Below are 20,693 nucleotides of genomic sequence, written 5' to 3'. Positions count from 1 at the left end.
TGTTTCAAGGTGATTTGATGGGTCCAAGCATCAATGGTTTAGACAAGTTGTTGAAGCTTCCGACAGGGTGTGGTGAACAAAATATGCTGAAGTTTGCACCAAATATTTTCATTGTAAAATATCTAGAGGCCACAAACAGTCTAGATGAAAATATTCTAAAGATGGCTAAAGACTATATGGAAACAGGTAAATAATTCGAACAGTAATAAGCTCAAATGATAAATCACCCGCTGTAGACCCTAAATTGCAAGCGACGATTTGCCCGTTACTATAATATATTGGCCGGCGGCTTTGAAAGAACATGACACTGAGATATTTCGACGCGGCCAGTATATACTAAAATACTGATTCTTAAAACTCTATATATTTTGTCTCCTTAAAACAATGCAAAGTCTATTTGCAAATATGTTGTGTTAGAAATATTAACACTTTCATTGTATTATTATTGCAGGTTATCAAAGGGAGTTAACGTACGCTCATTCAGACGGTTCGTTCAGTGCATTTGGAAAAAGAGATAAATCTGGTAGTACTTGGTTGACAGCTTTCGTGTTGAAATCTTTCGTTCAAGCTAAACCATATATTTTTGTGGATGATGCTGTTATCAACAAGGCTGTAGACTTTCTACTAAAGCAACAAAATGCAAATGGGACATTTGACGAGCCTGGGCGTGTATTACATAAGGCTATGCAGGTACATTTTAGAAATTAACTGAATGTTTTGATTGACCCACAATTTACACAACTGAACTGCTTATCATTTTAACCCTAGTTGTAAAATAATTATACAAATTAGCAAATTATATCTCAATTAATAAATGCAGGTGTGTTGCCTTAAATTTGAGAACTGTTTTATTTTACAATTTAGGGAGGATCAACTTCTGGAAAGACATCTCGTACGGCATATGTACTAATATCTCTTCTTGAGGCAAGGGTTGTGAAAGGGGTAAGTGATCAAGCTGAATGAAATTTAAGTCAAATGAATTAATTCTACTGGTTTTTCTCTTAAATTCAGTTCAAACTGATGATCATACAGTAAAATTAAAGACATTGATATTATTCATCATTTTGCAGAAATATTTTGTCCAATCTAATTATGCAATACACAGAAAAAAGACTATATTTTTATCCTAAATATACGGTTCTTAATCAATTCATAATTAAGGTGATTCAAATGAGCACTTAACTGAATAATTAAATATTCCTGAATTAAGGATACAACAATCATATGTTATATATTTGCATATATATAATCAAATGTTGAGGCAGCACGAATGCGTAGTACAATTCCGGCGTGTATATGAAAGTGTCTTGAAACTTATCTTACTGGGTAAGTGGACATGTAGCGGAATATGCAAGCTCGTTTGTACTGCTAGTCGCTTTGCCGTATCTCTTCTGGTATATTGTGGTAGCGATTGGTATGTGGAAATTCTGCCTACTTATACATATATAAAAATTCAAGGTTGCTGACAAGATATCAACAGCCGAAGCCAAAGCATTGTCCTATCTGGAAGGAGAAGTACCGACACTGGCTGATATCTATGACCTAGCAATTGTAGGATATGCTCTGCAGTTAGCTAGAAGTCCACAGGCTGATGTGGTTTGGAGGAAATTGGATGCGAACGCAAAATCAGAAGGTATCCGAAGTTAGTTAAACAGGAAAATAAACTTAAGACATTTTTGAAGCTAAATGCTACAATATCGATACCGCTTCTGATTCCTAGTAGTTATTTAATTTGCTATCATACAATATGTCACATGACTTTCCATGCTACACCGTACCTACACAGCCGCACTAACAATTAACAATCTATTATAAGCTGGATGTATTACTACACAGCAACTGATATCAATTGCATAAAGTCCTGTTTTTTTTTAAAGTTTTGATGTATTTAAATAGTATAGATTCCAAACTGATGCAATCTGAAGCTGTTTGTAAAATATTATTATACAATTCATCAGAACAACTGACATAATACTATTTACTACTACAGCTGGGACCAAATTCTGGCAGAAAGTTGACAAAGTCAAAACAAATGTGAAACCATGGGAAAAGAGAAACGGTGTAGCTGTAGATATCGAGTTGACATCTTACGCCCTCCTGACATTGGCCAACAAGAAGGACCGCAAAGATGGTGTTCAGGTTCTAAAATGGGTCACTGAACAAAGAAATCCTGATGGAGGTTTCTCCTCTACACAGGTAAATACTCTCACCTTTTGCAGCCAAATTATATCATTCTTAACTAGAAAAACAGTTTTTCCACTACTTTGAAAAAAAAACCAATATAAATGCCACGTTTTTCAAATTTTTATTTGTCTTTCGACTGCACAGTGAGAAAGGTTTTAAATAAAAGTTGATATATTTCACAAAGAATGAAACAAAACATAAAAATGTAAGGATACTACAAATGAAACGAATTCGAGCTAGTAATGAATTAAAAAAATGTAAATGGTTGCCTAAAATTGTCCATATGAACATGTTTCTTTTTGCATCTTCCAGGACACAATTATTGCATTACAAGGTCTTGCAGAGATGGCGGCACTTATATATTCGCCCCTCCATGATATAACCATAAATATACAAGGAACTGGATTTTCTGACACACTTCTCATACACAATACAAATGCACAAGTCCTGCAATCCAGGGATGTAAGTAAAATAATGTAGCACTGCATAGATGCCTTTTCGTATATTTTAAATTAACAATTTCAGTAAATGCTAAATCGTGAAAATACTCAAATACTCATTCAGATCGGTTCTGTATTTTTCTTGTTGAAAAATATTACATAGTTTTAGATACGAAAATTACAAATTACTTTGTTTGTATTTTGATGTTATAGTTATGTAGTTTCGTGAGAGTGATATACAATTTTCTGTTTTTGGTGGCAGCTTCCACGTGATATTGGTGCTGTTACAATTACCGCGACCGGTACAGGAATGGCACTTGTTCAGGTAATTATATCTCATTTGGTTTTGCATTTACTATAGTGTTTATAATAACGATATGAAATAGATAACTTCATACTTATTCCACACAACACATTAGCAATTTCAGAGTATTGCATTTTGACCCTTTAATGAAACATCTCTCTGTCATGAATTTAGTAGCCATAAGATATCAACATTTCTTTTTTATCATTTCAGATTGAGGTATCATATAACATTGAAAATGACGACCAAAAACAAAGTTTCCAATTAACCGTTTCACTACCAAGAGAAACTGCAAACGACTTTGAAGTGATGGCTTGTGCAAGGTATTTCGTATTTAAATGTCTTCATAGGAATTTTGAATTACCCTGCAGATTCATGACAAATACATATCAGAAATGAAAATGAGGGCGTTATTACCTTACCTACTTTTCTTCTGTTTTTGTAATGTAATTAAAGATACATTTGGACACTTGTAACATGTTCATAATCGTTTCGTCCTATATTTTCTGTCTTTTCTATTAACCAGTATTTCAATGTCACATCTGTGTTATTAACATTTATAATTATGTAGAATCGATACGTTACCACATATTTGGTATCTGTCAGGTGGCTTGATGAAGGTTCGAGCTCAATGGCGGTGATGGAAATCGGAAGTCCTTCAGGATTCATTGGCGATATAGTTAGCGTTTATTCCAAACCTGACCATAAAAGAGTGGAAATCGAAATGCGAAAATTAGTTTTGTATTTTGATGAGGTATAACAAACATTTTATATGCGTTTTAATAATACATTAATTTCCGTTGTCTCTATGAAACATGTGAATTATATAGGTAGATTAACATACCAAATATATATAAATTGGTTAATGTAATTATGTCATGAATAACATAATACCTTAACTTTTACCTTACACTATGTAGCTGCGAAAAGGTAAAAGGTACATAACAATAATTTGTTAACTTTTGTAGATTGATGTACAAGGTACTTGCGTTACAGTAACAATGCACAGAACCGGGCTTGTGGCTGGTGCCCAGCCAGTGGCAGTGCGCATTTTTGATTACTACGAACCGAGTAAGTTAATTTTTCGTCCAAACACTAGAGTATTCTAGGGTCTTGGGCGAAGAAACCTATTGTTTCGAGAATAGTTTCAGTACACCAGTACATGGCTGGATGATTTAGTACATTTTTTTTTTGTAATTGACCATTGGCAATGTTACTTTTAGACTACGTACTCAGTTTTATCATCTTAAAATCTGAACATTAGTGTTTTTGAAGCTGATAGTTTTGAAATGCTCGCCACACGATAAAAGAACATTCCTTCAGTAACAGCATATATTTTGAACTTGACAAATTCTCAATTAAAGGAAAATCACTGTACAATTCTTCTAAAAACTACTTTTGACCATAGTACACAAACTGTTATGTTATGTACTTTTCCTAATAACATACAATATCAATTTCTATGGATAAATTTTCCTAAGAGCTTGTTGAATATTTATTTGAAACAAAAATATTTACCTTTCAGCGAAACAAGTGACAGAATTTTACGTACCAGAAGTTATCCGAAAATCCGAGATCTGTGAAATTTGCATGAAAGACTGTAGCTTCTGTGCTGCAACACCTTAAAGGCTACTGAGGAAACAATAAGATTTTTTTATGTTTCGTACTCTTTGATGCAGTAGCTGTTACTTGTATATTTACAAGGCTGATTTAATGTTATGCGCATTTTTCTTTGTATCTGTTATATACATCATACCTACATCCTTTGCTAGGCTACAAAATTAAACAGTTATACAGTTACAAGTTATTATCACCACCACGATGAGTTTTAAAGCTACATTCTAAACCTTACAAAGCAAAACTACTTTTTTCATGTGTTTAGCTTTTCTTTTAAAAACTCTCGTCATTCTTATTTTTATGCTTTTTTAGTTAATGCGTTTTGAAATCCAATCCATGCAATTATTTGTATATGATTTGGTATTGTTATTAAACAATAGATTATGTGTATGTATTTATCTCAATCATTATGTTAAATGAAACTGTATTGTTTATTTGCACAATCAAACTGCACACACATATTACATTGCCCTGTATATTTTCCCTCAATTTCCATGCAAAGTCGCTTGAACAAAGAGAGTCTAATGTATGACATTTTATTCAAGGTGTTATCTAAAAAGCTAAAAAAGGGTTAAAACTAAGGAACACAACAATGAAAAAAATCCAGCTCGGACAGGTACATAACTGTATGGTCCTAAGCTGGAACCATTACCATGTTTGTTCCATCGAGATAATATAATAGGAAGGACGTCGACAAAAAGGGGAAAACTACTATTTCAGCGTCCCCGCTTGCTCTGCACTGGGTTACAAAACAAGATTAAAAAAGAATTATATTCCGGAATGGATATATGTAATCAGGGAAATGCGCTTAGTCATGGAAACCTTGGAAACCTGGTCCAGTGATTGTTGATCATAACCACTATATTGAGTATGATATATGGAGTATATTTTTACTTGCTATTAGATCGTGCTGTTAATTTCAGGGATAATGAACATTTCCTTGACGGTAGAAGTATATTGTTTTTTTATAACATCTTCCTCTTTTATGTCCCCCTTTTTTACTTTTACTTAGCATTCCCCCTCCCCCTTTTTACCCCAACCCCATTATATATAAGTGTTTTATATAATCAAACTGTATTTTTGATGATTATTTCAAGCATCATTACAGTTCCGGTATGTGTGTGACTATGGCTGTGTTTTCTGTGCGCACTTCTTCCATGGAATATACTCTTATATTTGTCTGTAACTATATTACCTGAACTAAGTGTAACTAAAGAATTGAGATATTTCGATCTAAGAATAAGAAACATTGAGCGTTGCCTTATTCAATCGTTCTCCAAAAATCTTGGCATATAGTTTGGAAAAAGGGGTTGGGAATGCACATTTGCGCTATTTTGTTTCTTTGAGGAAAGTAAATACATCAATTGCTGAATATTTCAAATTGTTGTTATATCTATACTTGATGAAGTATTTGTAAATAAACATAAAGCGATTGATGGGAAATGGCATATAACAATTTTAAATCTATACAAATGAATAAGAAAAGAATGCTTAGCGATTTATAGGCAACGCAAAATAACCGAGATATTGCAGATATTTTTTATTCATAATAGTGAGGCGTATAGTTCAGACTATGAAACCAATGTTTACTTGAATTGATAAAGCGCCGTTTCGAACGAGCCTTCCACATTTCGTTACCTTTCGTAACTTTTAATAATCCGTTGTTTGAATAAGATTATTTCCTTTATATTGTTTATACATTTGTATTACAATTATTGCTTATAAATAACTATTTATGCCATATTTCCAGAATAAACATGGTTATTCCATGACCATTTTATAACCAGTGTGTTGAGTTTTCTGTCCAAGTTAGGGGCATAAAAAGCGCCATAAATTATGCCAATATAGCATACCAACTTTACCTACGGGCACATGAGATTCATCTAGTAGTTCTCAAATGCTTTTATTTCAAAAGAACTATACACTCAGATCGACAAGATATATTAAAATTTTATGGTATGTGCATACCTACCTTAATACAATTTTGATATTTTGCAAGTTCTTTTTTTCTGAAAACAGGGGCAGCACAGATCATTGTGAAGACGAATCCTTTCTTACACGTACAAAGTGTTGCAAGAGTTTTGCAGCATTTACCAGCTATTGTAATATTAGCAACTATATAAGTTTATTAACACAGAAAGTACATTGAATTAATTGTGTCTCAGCTCTCCGTTTTTGGTAATATTTCTATTATTTTATCACCAAAACTGACTAAGGTGTGGTTGACTTATCGTCTTTATGGTTTTAATTTCCTACAATGATTAGCTGCCATGAAAACAGTGATGTCATATGTAGTTATATATGTTATTTTCATAATCTCACTCGTTTGGTCCTACCGAATATTTTGGTACCTATGGAAATGTATCAAGGGTGTTGGGAATGGAGAGGAAGGAGGGGGTGTGAGGATACATTGTACGCATTACTGTCCCACGAACTGTAATATTACTAAGCCATTTAGGATTTCATCTAATTTCACAAATCGTAGAGTTTAAAATACTAAAGAATGCAAAAATAAGACAGCATAACCCTTGTTTGTAAAATAAATTATTATAATGTGCCAAGTGATTTGAAGTCAACTACCTTAACCACTCGGCCACGGAGGCCCCATTATAATTATTATCATAACTATTATTATAAATCACATAAGTCGGTGCGACGTTAAACCCAACAAAATAAATAAAAACAAACATCTATACAGCACTCTTTGCATGCATATGTACACGTTTAAAAGTGTTTAACAGAGTTCATTCTAAAAATGCAAACAATTACAAATTCAAAAGAAACAAAAATGCCTTTTTACATTAACAGAATATGAATATAAGAAATTATATTTAACCTTACAAGACAACATATACATATATTAAAAAAGGTAAGTAAATTTTGGATAAAATGCTGCATTATGCTTTGCTATGAAACATGTATCAGTCGGTTTGGAAATGTTGTACAAAGAAATTGGTTTTAAGTAGGCTTTTGAAAGCAGTCAGCGTGTCAGCCTCCCTAATCTTGACGTTTAGGAAGTTTCAAAGCTTGTGAGCAATTAACAAAAAGCTCCGATTGCCATAAATTACGGTTTTAGTCTTTGACAAAAACAGTGACAGTGCGTCTTGTGATCTTAAGTTGTAACCAGTATATGCACTTCTATCATATCCATTATATAGGCAAGGGACATAACGTGTAGAGCCTTAAAGATGTGGGTCAAAGTATTTGTACTGTGCCCTGTATTTCATTGGTAACCAATGTAGCTCCTTCAGTTCCGGTGTGATAAGATTGTGACGGGTCGTCCTTGTGATAACGCAAGATGCCATGTTCTGCACATTTTGCAATTGCTCAAGTTTGTTTGTTTTGGTTTTAACGCCGTTTTTCAACGGTATTTCAGTTATGTAAAGGCGGACAGTTAACCTAACCTGTGTTCCTAGATTCTGTACCAGTACAAACCTGTTCTCCGCAAGTAACTGCCAACTTCACCACATGAATCAGAGGTGGAGGACAAATGATTTGAGACACAATATCTTTTATCAAATCGTCACGGAGAACATACGCCTTCCCAGGTCTCGAACTCATCACCCCGCGATCCGTAGATCTGCGCTCTCCCTATTGAGCTAAGCGGGTGGGCTGCTGTTTGAAATAGCACTTAAAAAGACACTTCAAAAGTTATTACAGTAATATAACCTTGAAGTAACCAGGCAATTGGCAAGGGAATTTGTAGCATCACTCATAAAACTATGTCTACTACTGCACATTTTGTTGATTTTATCGCTGATTCCACGAACTTCACCGAGACGGCTGCAATGTCCTCAACACAATTTCAGACAGACATTCCACAATACGGCGCAACGCTTCACTTCTAGCCACAGCTTTTACTGGCTTAAAAGACAGGTATAATTGAGAGTCACAGGTGTAGAAATGATGAAGCACATAATGGAGCACACTGCATTTCATCAACAGATGTTGACAAATCACCTTCAATTCACACAATTTAGATATTGCGACACCCATGCATGTGCTTTATCTGTGACTGCGAGACGATGCTCGAGGCGATGTAACAGTGTTTGATGGTTAATCGTGTTGAAAGCTGCAGACAGATCGAGTAGCAGGAGGCCTGTAACAGAATATCGGTCGAGAGATCTGAGAATGTTATTCTGTAAGCTGACTCAGTTGACTGAAACTTTCTATATGCGGATTCCAGTCCCTCGTGCAGTATTTTAATCGAGTGCCACTCAAGACTCGCATTTACTCAATTTTCCATTTTTTAAATGAACGGAAGATTCCACACATGCCTGTAGTTGTTTTAGAATATTTGGTTCATTACCTGCTTTCCTATAGACAGGGCGTATTCTCGCACTCTTATTCGTCTTTGGTGCATAACCTTATTCCATCGATGTGTTTATAATGTTTGTAACCAACGGCAAGAGTTCATTAAGACATTTCTTTAAAAGCCATGTTGATAACGGATCATGTTCACAGGATTTGTTTGGAGATTTTTGCATAAATTGTTTTATATCTTCTTTCGTTGAAGGAGCTAAAACAACTGGGCAGTTCACTACTTCCTGATGCTCTGTACAATTCATATCTATTGAACTATGGCTGTACGAAATAATGTCATTCCTAACTTGTTCCTAACATTACTCAATTTTATTGATTGAAAAATAACTTAATTTCTTTGCAGATTCCTTGGACGATGACTCGGAGGACGGACAACATCTTGTCTGCCTCCTAGCAGATTTTTGGTTATCGTAGACAAGCCTCTATGGTCATGGCCACATGACTTAACCTTATTAGAGAAATAGTCGGTCCGGGCCTGAATGAGAAGCTTTTTTAGTGTAGCGGGCTCTGCAGTCTCTGTTGGTCGATTGTTTTGGCCTTAACCTCTCAAGCTTGCGTTTTCACAATTAAACCTCATGAAGTTCTTTATTATATCAAGGGTATCTAGCATGTTTATCTATCAGTATGCATAAGCATTAGCATTAGTTAATACACCCACTAGCTGATCCACGGATGTGCCTTTTGGAAATACAATTAGTGCATTGGACGCGGAAATGTCCTGTTGCGTCAAAAGAGCGTCATTCCGTCTTCAATACTTAGCTGGTTTTGTGGCACAAGCGTTGAACTTAACTGCATAATGGTCACTTGACATGTTACCAGTAGTGTCACAAAGACCTGGATCCATGACATCGACACCTGATATTGACAATGACAATGACAATGTTTTATATATAATATTATATTAATATGCTGGTGTTCCTGGTTACAGCAACATCTAAGGTATGACCGCGGAAATGGCCAGGTCCTTTTACATATTTATGCATACGTCATGCCTTAAGAACACTGGTAAATCTGGTAGCATCCCGATCGGATGGTATTCAAGATTACGAAGAGCAAGGGCACATTTATAGAGCAACGCATCCTCAACGGTTGCTGCCGTAACGTGCATCATGTTTAATCAATTGGGTAACGATTTGGTATAAGTTCACCAACACGTTTCATCCAGGGTAGTTTCCTGCCAAGACTAAGGGAGGGCTATCAAACCATTTGAAACTAAATAATCACACAGAAAATGGCCTTATTTTTGACAGATCTTGAATTGAAACTACATACACGAATTTTCGTCTCATTTCTTCCTATTTTAATAGATTCATATTAAAGTTTGGTAAAATGTTTGGTGTCATGTTGCTGAGCTCCAAGATATTTGCCAAGTATACAATTTGAAATATTTGTATGTTTCATTTCGTGGCCGAAATATGATTGTGATGTATTCAGGCACTACTACGAATTATTCAAACGGAGCCTTTATTGACATACCATATTTTGGTCGAGATTTTCTCCCGGTATGCTTTCAAATATCAAGAAGCTCAAATACTTAAATATGTTACAGTTAAAACAACATTTAATTATCTATACAAAAGTACATGCCACTCTTTGCCGAGTTATAAGAGACAATATGATATCGCAGAATTGATAGCATACATCTAAATCGAATACATAGAATAACATAACAAAGTAAAACATCCCTATTAAAATCCATTATTATGAAGAAGTGACTTTAAATAGTGATGCGTGTTATAACAAGAAATGAAACGTGTATAACTCAATGTTTCTGTATTGGTCTTAATAGATAATATATTTCTGATTAATAAAAGTGTTTTGAAGTTGAAGTTGAAGACAATGTGAACAAACACATTAAATCTGTAAGATAAATTGGATATATATAACAAGGATTGTAAAACCCTTAAAAGTGGAAAATGATCTTTTTAAGACTGAAGAACGTGTACTTGCCAAAAGCATGATTATTACAGAGTAGAGACGCATAGAACATTTTTAAAACATTTATAAATATAAGTAAAAATTCTAACACCCTAAACAAATCATTGTTATACACTGCACCATGATTTCAACAATGAAAATTCTTCAACCATGTTTTAACAACACAAATAATAATTCGTTTTACAGTATATTATTCCTAATTTTTAAAATCATATCGCAGGTTTTGCGAAAGTATCATTTATTAGACTAGAGAATAATGCTATCATTAGCAATAATACTGATGCAGACAATCAAGAGTGGTGTGATATTGCTAAAAGCAATATGTATACTAGTATTTCACATACAATTGTCGCCAATAATTTGTCTACTAACTATAGAAAGCATAGAGTGGAGTCTGGAACTTACTGAACTGTGGTCTAAGCTATGTATTGCTGAAAGAAATTGTTTAAACTGTTCAATTAGAAGCAAAAATGTGTTCTTAAAGTAGATTATGTAAATATAAGTAACATTTTTTTTTGACCAGGAAGTACAGAAAGCTAAGCGAATATATTGGTGTACTATGCGGGGTAATTTGTTATAGGAATGATACGGTGAACATGATACTTTTTCGGAAAACTATTGGAGGAAAAGAAGCTAGCCATACAAAGAAAAAGTCTAGAAGAAGCAGTCTTGGATAAAGGAAATATATCATCACGCATCTCAAATATGTTAAATCAATGGATATATGACTTCAGTTTTCTTTTGAAAAATTAGGATAATATATAGGGATCTATTTTTGATAATATTAATGATATTGCGTCTGATGACGCTCTACCTTTTAGCGAGTTTATTAATGTGGGCAATATGGAAAGCCAAAGGTGGTACGCTTGTGGCATAGATGACATTTCGTCTGAGGTTTTACGTTATTTACTTTTTACACGTATTGGTCGATTTATGTTTTAATAATGGTGTAGTGCCCTCTTTATGTGGCAAATGTATTATCAATCCTATCCCTAAGTCTTCTGCATTATATTTAAAGATCCCAAATCTTATCGAGTCATTGCCCTCGCTTCGGTTAGTGTGGAATACTAAATGATAGATTGAAAGTATATGTAGATGGTAGAAGATCAGAATATATGTAGAAAGAAAAGAGGAACTATATATCAAATAGTCTCACAAACTAGTATTATAGAAATTTGTTAAAATGTAAATTGTCTACATACAATGCATTCATAGATTTCAGAAAGGCATATGATAGTATTAATCGCTTTAAGTAATGGCTTTGATTCAGTGGTTTTGTCTGTCATCGCCTATGGGGTAGCAGTATGGGGACCTAGATCTTTCTCCTATATCACGGCAGTCCGAAACAGAGCTATACGGTTTTTCTTGGAGTAGGATGATACACCCCTAACCTTTGAGTCTCTAGTGATATGGGATGGATTCCGGCAACTATATGCCAGTGGAAAACGGTAACTAACTACAGGAACCGACATTCAACTACCAACTCGTCACGAATAAATAAGCGTTTAGCACTCTGGGCAAACACTAAAACTGTGAACTGTAAGAACTGGTCTACTTTTTACAAAAAAAAAACATCTAATCCATTTTAGGTTAACGCAGCATTTTGATTTTACTGCACAAGTATCCAGATATACTGAGGAAGGTATGATTAAGAGTCATGTAAGAGAGTTGTGTAATAGTATCAATACTGTCCAATGACATTCGAGTTTAGGTGGTAACAAACTTAGAACATATATACGTTCAAAACGAGTTTCGTGTTGAGGAGTACTGCACTATGATATTACCAAATTTTGACATATCAGTACTTGTTTTAGATGCATAGTTACTCCACTCTAAATTGAGTTGGGGAGGAATAAAGGTGTATCTATAGAAAGAAGGATCTTTCCGCCGTTTTGTTTTGTCAATATTACATATGTAATTTAAAATGAGTGTCATGTTTTACTTCATATATAGGTGTAGTAATTCTAAAGAAATGAGCCGTGCCATGAGAAAACCAACATAGTTGCTTTGCGACCGGCATGGATCCAGACCAGCCTGCGCATCCGCGCAGTCTGGTCAGGATCCATGCTGTTCGCTTTCAAAGCCTATTGTAATTAGAGATACTGTTAGCGAACAGCAGGGATCCTGACCAGACTGCGCGGATGCGCATGCTGGTCTGGATCCATGCTGGTCGCAAAGCCACTTTGTTGGTTTTCTCATGGCACGGCTCAAATAATTAAATCAGCGAGAGCTAAATGAAATGCAGTCTACACTTGGCACTAAAACATATCATACATGTATTATACAAGAAAGCAAACAAAAATAACATTATATATATAGTTCATACCCACACTTTAGCTGTCAGTTTGGAAGATATTCTATATTAAGTGTTGACCTGTCAGACAAAAATCTCTCATAGAAGATACATGACCCCTACTTTTCTTGGTGTGTTTTGGTGGTTTATAGGTCATTTAAGAACATAAGGTTAGTAATTCTTTTTTTAAAATGGGCCTGGCTATGTGATACAGCTCTCAGAAGATTGTTAATTTTATATAGAACATAATAGCAAATATATTTACTACTGCATAGCCTATAACATCGACATTGACAAAAATTGAAAAATGTCCAGATATGGGTATAAATGGGCTATTTTGATTAGATTTTGAAAGAAAATGATCCATTAATCGAACATTGCTGCAAAAAATGTGAAAAATCCAAGAAAATCACATTTTCACTGTTTTTGGTGTATTCTTCTGAGAAAATGCATAATCAGAGCCTAAATATTTCCCATTCATAGCCATTAGAGTAGAGAGTTTGTATATTTTACAGTGTTTATATGTTATTTGCTCGCATATTTGAGTACAAAATAGAACAATAGGGTAAAAATAAGCTCCAACTGGGAGAAATGGTTAAAAGTTATGTTGCGACAAGTAAAGTATGTTCGTGGAAAATTCTCACAGTTAAACGATTTACTGAAAATGCCATATAACCTTGAAAAATGTTATTATCAAGCTGAAACTTGACACTTTTCATGCAAATAAGCTAGTGTTACCATATATATGAAACTGACACTATTACAGAAAGCCCCTTTTTTAAAGGAATAATTGTACAAAATAGGTAATCAAGCAGCTCTTCCGGGCTAGCCGGATAATGGCGGATGTCGAATGAAGGAAAAAATCCTCATTTTCCCCCAGTTAGAGTGGCATTTTCAATTTTATTTAAATCAGTTCCTGTTTTTATTACATTGTGGACCTATATTTAACATTTTGGTAGCATTTTCAAGGAGATCATTTTGCATTTATAGAAATGTAAACAAACCTTGTTACTCATGTGTTCATACTCGCATTTAAGCTGTCAGTTTGGAAGATATTCCATAGTGTTGACCTGTCAGAAAAAAAACTCTCTCTTAGAAGATACATGACCCCTACTTTTCTTGGTAATTTTTTAGTGGTTTATAGGTCATTTAAGATGTGTTACAGCTCTCAGAATATTGTTAATTTTATATAGAAATATGGAAAATTATTTACAACTGTACAGCCTATAAAACAACTATAGAACTTCCTCAAAACAAGAAAAGGCAAATGATTTCGATGCCTGCGAATTTAACTACTTGACTACGAAGGCCTTTCATACTGAAACATTATTTTACAAAAATTGTCAGAATTACGCGTTTGGTTTTCAATAATTCGAAGGTATCATCTGAAAATTTTCCCTATGAAATTCCATGCGTCAAGAGTTAACATAAACTTCAATCAAACAAACACAAACAAACAAACAAACAAACAAACAAACAAACAGAAAACTTCAATCATTTACCTGTCCCATTGAAATGTCAGTAATTGCCAAATTGTGTACCATGCATGTTTCTTGAACCTTTATTGATTACAATGAAATGCATTGCTAAATTTATGTGTTACTCTCACAGAAAATGACCGTAATTGATTGTCAAAAAGATTTTTAGTTCAAACATTTGAAAAAGATATGAATGACTGATGGATCTGCTTTTCCTCCAATCCGTTTAAATGTTGTTATCAAAAGTGAATGATTCACGCGTATCTATGAAACTGCAATGACATTTGAATCAAATTGATTAAAAAGAAGAAATACACAACATATGAAAAGCGTCATCGTTGTCTTACTACTTTATAACAACGAAATATTTACAAAAATATTTTGAACAGGAAACTAATGATCTCAAAGCAGATTAGTTTAATTAAGGAAAACGGCAACTTAATGATTTGTAAAAATTCAGCAGTCGATCAAGGTTGTAATATTTTTTTCTATTTCATAAAATGTAACTGAAGTGCAACGGTTGCATCATTAAATACAAATGAGCCGTGCCATGGGAAAACCAACATAGTGGGTTTGCGAACAGCATGGATCCTGACCAGACTGCGCGGATGCGACTGCATCCGCGCAGTCTGGTCAGGATCCATGCTGTTCGCTTTCAAAGCCTATTGGAATTAGAGAAACTGTTAGCGAACAGCATGGATCCTGACCAGACTGCGCGGATGCGCAGGCTGGTCGGGATCCATGCTGGTCGCAAACCCACTATGTTGGTTTTCCCATGGCACGGCTCAAATTACAGTGTTTAAATTTCTACAGATGAAATTAACAAGAAGCGGAAAAATGAATCTGTAGAGCTTACAAGCCACGAACACGTAAATCCAAATGATTACAGCTTGTGGACTTCTTATTAAGGTAATAAGATACAAAATAAAAACATATTCAAAGGATATATTTTTATACATTGTTGATGTTATTTGTTCCTAAATCCCTGAAGCGACATTTGACATTTTGTATAATGTTGACTAGACCACACGCCTCTTTGAATGGGCCTATGATGCCCCTTTTTCTAAAACCAGCGGGAATGATAATAGAAAATTTTGTCGAAAAAGTGTTAAGTTTTGTGAGAAAGTGCACATTAGTAACCTAGGGTATAAAATTCGAGGTATCAGGGCACATAATATCAGTAGACATATTCCTGGTAAAATCAGAACAAATGAAATGCTCATCAAAATTGCGCTTAAGAATGTAAACTTGTAAAGTAACAGTTCACAGACTGTAAAGTGTCGGAACAGTACCCACAAGAAATAAAAGATCGGGACAAAGAACTAATCTCAGTTATGCTTCAAATCAGAAAAGAAGGCAGACGAGCTGTTCTCGTCAAGGATAAATTGTTTATTTACAATATTCAATATTCATAATTTTAACATGTCCAAAACATTGCGGAATGATACTAATTTCACTTGGGTAATGATTACATTTTACTCGGACTTTATCATAGACTCCCTGTGTAAAATCTCAAACTTTCAACTAAAATAAAAGATATAAATTGATATAATATTTTAATGAAACTTCAAAGTTTTGTTGTTTGTAGCATCATCTGGGGCATGTGCAGTGAGAAATCTTAATTTGATTTCTAAAATAGTGTGATATTTATTTCTAAAGTCACTATATGTTCATTGTAAATATACTTTGTTATACCCAAGTGGAAACTGGCAGGTACTCGAAAATGCAGCTGTCTGATTGGTCAATTAGAACCCCTAATGTACTGTGATGTCATGATAAAGTTATGAATAAGGGAATTAATGCAGCATAGCGGGGCAGAGAAAAGTATAACCGTCCAAGCATTGTTCCGTGGAATATTAAAGGATTAAATATTAGTATAGACATTATCTTAAAAACGAAACATGGTAAAAGAGTACCGTTGATTTTGCACTAAACGGGTATAAATCTATTTCTTTAAATAGACCTGAAAGTTTATGATCCAAGAGACGGTACGTTGAAATTTGCTTAATTTAGAAAGCCAGCCTAAATAAAGCCTAAACAAGCAAATTCGATGAATTGGTATCCCCCGCCGAAAGGGTTTGTGGTGAGGAATGGCAAAAAGATATATTCGGCAAAAAGTTAAGGATAATAAGAAGCAAATAATTTCATTAGTCAAAATCAATTTAACAGAAAACAAATGTTTAATTAAAGAGTACATAATAAATGTATGATACTTTGATCCTGACTAAAAAATTTTTTTTGAATGGGATATGCTTACTGTAATAAGCTTAGCTTTTAAAATTAATACAGTTAATTTAAATGTGAGCTTGAAGTTTAACTGGAATGAAATATTGTCTTTGAGTGGTTTGGCACCAGGTGTTGCTGTTTTACATGTACATTTGAACTTCAGATCAGATCAGATCAGATGTCCTTAAGAGAACACAGGTAAGATATCTTGAACATGGCTGAGGGCAAGGTTTGTGCAGTCACAACTTAACATGTTGAAGGTTTGAACATTTAAAAAAAAAAAAGGAATGGAAATATATATATCTATATGTATATATTTATTTTTTTAGGGGGTAGGGGTGCAGGGGAATGGGAGAGGAAACAAAATTTCACATGTTGATTATAAATATTGATTGAAAATTAAAAATGAAAAAAAAAAAGGTAAAAGGGTGAAGTTGGAGGGGGGGGGGGGGGGGGGCAGAGGATGCATGATCAGTGGTGGGCATGACTGGGTGGAGAAGTGAGGTGGGGGAATGGTACAACTTGGAAGGTTTGAAAAAAATCTAAAATAGGAAATGAAAAAAAAAAATTGGGAGGGGGGGGGGAGGGGGGTTGGGAGGGGGAGGGGGTGTGACCAAGACAAGTGGGTGACCAGGTGTGGGTGCGCAACTTCACATGTTTATAATAAATGTTCACAGAAAAGAATGAATGAAATTTAATGAAATTCTGCCAAATGGTAAGTTTGTTATGTACAAATATGTGGATTTTTAGACAATCAAAGGGCAATAACTCTGAAGTTACAAAAAGAAATCCGTACAAAATTGTCTGTGCACAACCACATTATAGTGCTCTAAATTCTGTTAAAGTTTCATAGTTCTAGGTCAAATATATCAAAAGTTATGATGCAGAAATTGGCATATCTATAGATCTATAGTACCCTATATAGTTAACACTAGAAAATTCTAAGGGCCATAACTCTGGTGTTACTTGGGCAATCTGTCTGAAACTTGATGGGCCCAATAACCTCACAGTGGTGAACATGTATATGAAGTTTGTTTGAAAAAAATCTAAAATAAGGAATGATTTTTTTTTGGGGGGGGGGGGGGGGGGGGGGGGGGGGGGTAGGGGAGGTGTGTGATCAAGGTAAGGGGGTGACCAGGTGTGGGTACACAACTTCACATGTTTACAACAAATGTTCATGGACAAGAATGAAAGAAATTTAATGAAATTCTACCAAATGGTAAGTTTGTTATGTACAAATATGTGGATTTTTATACAATTAAAGGGCTATAACTCTTAATTTACAAATAAATCCAAATGAAATTGTGTGTACACAACCACATTATGGTGATCTAAATTCTGTTTAAGTTTCATAGTTCTAGGTCAAATAAATCAAAAGTTATGATGCAGAAATTGCCATATTTATAGTACCCTATATAGTTAACACTAGAAATTTCTAAGGGCCATAACTCTGGTGTTACTTGGGCAATCTGACTGAAACTTGACGGGCCGCAAGAACTCATTGTGGTGAACATGTATATGAAGTTTTAAATAAATATTCCCAACCATTTCCTAGATATGGCTCCGGACGGACGGACGGACGGACGGAAAGACGGAAGGACGGACGGACGGACGGACGGAAAGACGGACGGAAGGACGGACGGACGGACGGACGGACAACGCCAAAACTATATCCCTCCGACTTTCGTCGGGGGATAATAAAGGTTGTTCAGTACTTGACACGGAGAGCTCGGGGTTTATATGGGTAAAATGATGAAGAACCTTTTCGAACTTGTATATTTGCATAGTTTATATAACACTACGTAACTCTATTGATAATTGAAATCATTAAATCTGTATCTATGAAGTGTTAGAAAGTAACATCAGAAAGTATGAAGAATATTGTAAAGTCTCGGTAATTGGAGATTTAACTGCTTGGTGTGGCGAACGGTCTGACGCTTTTCAAAGTACACATGACTTAAACAGATACATTCCTTCATTAGAAAAAGATGATTGTGATAATTTATGCTGTAACATCCTTACGCGGTTGACAAAAAAGTTAATACTTCTGGTAATAAACTAATAGATCTTGTTTGTGCATCGACTTGAAATTTGTTAGCGGGCATTCTGGTGATGACGCTGTGGTCTTACACATTTACTACGTATTCCAACGGCTGCAGTTTCTTTTTGGTATATTATAGATTTCGTTGATCACGAATTTTATACATGCTCATATCATGTACCTATAAAAAATGATGTGTGTAAATAAATTGGTATCACAGTCACATGTAGATGATAAATTTGTTGATAAAATAATCTGGAAAAAACGAAAAAAAATTCCTGAATGCAAAATATTAATTCATTTGGAATTCTGTTATTTAGAATCTATTGTAAATAATGTTCATCGACAAGTATTTCGTGTATAGACAAATGTGTTAACATTAAATATAAAATGCCTACATTGTTTCCGGTAAGTCGGTAAAGGTATAGAATTATAAAAATGAAAGAAACACTAAATTTGTGGTTTCCGCAAGGTTGTGTTCCTGCTAGACAGCCAAAACAGCTTATCAGAAATATAAATCTAGTCATAACAGAAATATTTCATTTAGAAAACGTCGCATTTACCGTTCTTCTAAGCTCATGGTCCGAGCTAGTTATAAGGCCAAGCAAAGAAGTTATTTGCAAAATTTGGCTACGTCTTAACCTCAACAGTTCTTGAAAGAGTTATGTATATTTAAAGCTAACATGTTAAAAAACAACAAAAGAAGTTCAGCAGAACTATTGTATCATTTTAAATATGTCTACTCTGATGGCAAAATTTAAGTACCCAAATGGGGGAATGCAAATGATGTTGATAATAACAGAAGCATTTCTCTTACCAGTATATTTTAAAAAAATAGTTTCTACTTTGGTTATCGCAAGAATAACAGCACTGTTAATTGCATTTTTCTTGTAACATTTATAATTAAAAAGCGTTATCGCCCATATAAACAGAAAACGTTATTGTGAATTTGCAGATTTTCAAAATGCTTTCGCTAAAGTATATAGAAACGGCATCTGGTTTAAATTATTACAATGTGGAGCTTCAAATAGGTTAGTTAAGATGTAACAGAAACTATACGAATAAGTAAAATGTTGTGTACGAGTGAATGGTGATTATACTGCATATTTAAACAAACAGTATTAAGGGGTTTAAGCAAGGAGATATTTTGACAGCTCTGCTTTTTCTTTTTTCTTTCTTTTTTTTTTTTTTTTTTTAATAAATGGCATGTCCGAGTATGCACATGATAATGATTTAGACAGTGTTTGTTTAGCTGATGATACGGTTAGAATATCCAGGTTCCCAGTATGAAGTCTCCCAAAACAAAACCCTGCAGCGGCATTTTTGTGTATAGGTAGACTTTACACATACACATAGAACATAAAAAAGTAACAATGACAATGCAAACACATTAAGGAACACAGAGGGGCACAACCTTGGAACAATGAGTAGGTCTACGGCAAACACCACTAGGGAGCCTAAATCATTTAACTTCGCACAAACCATCACTTTTTTATGACAACCACGTTCAAATTTTAAGGATAGTGCAAAATAAAAGTTATCCCCGGTATATGAATCCCTTGCAAATCTACTTGTAGAATACAAAACATAAATACTGGTAGAGTTCAGCAACACTGGTTGGTAAGGTGGCCACCTCAAATGACTAAAACAACTTTTGAAAAACGGCGTAAAATCGGAGAAAACAAACACGCAAACCTGCGTAAACATTAATAAGAAAATCAATGTGAATTATAGAAATTAGACTCACGCAATGAAACTGAATACAGATTATTATTACCTGATACAAATCAAACCTATAACATGAGAAGAATATCACATTTGTAAGTCCTCAATTATGCCAGAAACAGAG

General features: G+C 34.5%; 1 protein-coding gene across 1 annotated transcript in view; it reads left to right on the top strand.

Annotated features, from left to right (window-relative positions):
- Window positions 1-6,328, top strand: part of LOC123564518 (CD109 antigen-like) — a 28,376-nt gene extending 22,048 nt beyond the window's left edge. The window contains exons 25-35 of the mRNA XM_053527098.1: window positions 10-186; window positions 452-690; window positions 865-942; window positions 1,459-1,633; window positions 1,991-2,196; window positions 2,497-2,646; window positions 2,887-2,949; window positions 3,142-3,251; window positions 3,535-3,682; window positions 3,897-3,999; window positions 4,454-6,328. Of these exons, the coding sequence (XP_053383073.1) occupies window positions 10-186; window positions 452-690; window positions 865-942; window positions 1,459-1,633; window positions 1,991-2,196; window positions 2,497-2,646; window positions 2,887-2,949; window positions 3,142-3,251; window positions 3,535-3,682; window positions 3,897-3,999; window positions 4,454-4,554 (1,550 nt within the window). The 3' untranslated portion in view covers window positions 4,555-6,328. The remainder of the gene's footprint in view (window positions 1-9; window positions 187-451; window positions 691-864; window positions 943-1,458; window positions 1,634-1,990; window positions 2,197-2,496; window positions 2,647-2,886; window positions 2,950-3,141; window positions 3,252-3,534; window positions 3,683-3,896; window positions 4,000-4,453) is intronic.
- Window positions 6,329-20,693: the final 14,365 nt, after the last annotated feature.

The sequence above is a fragment of the Mercenaria mercenaria genome, chromosome 2 (assembly GCF_021730395.1).
Source record: "Mercenaria mercenaria strain notata chromosome 2, MADL_Memer_1, whole genome shotgun sequence".
NCBI lineage: Eukaryota > Metazoa > Mollusca > Bivalvia > Venerida > Veneridae > Mercenaria > Mercenaria mercenaria.
This window is presented reverse-complemented; position numbering and strand designations above follow the sequence as displayed.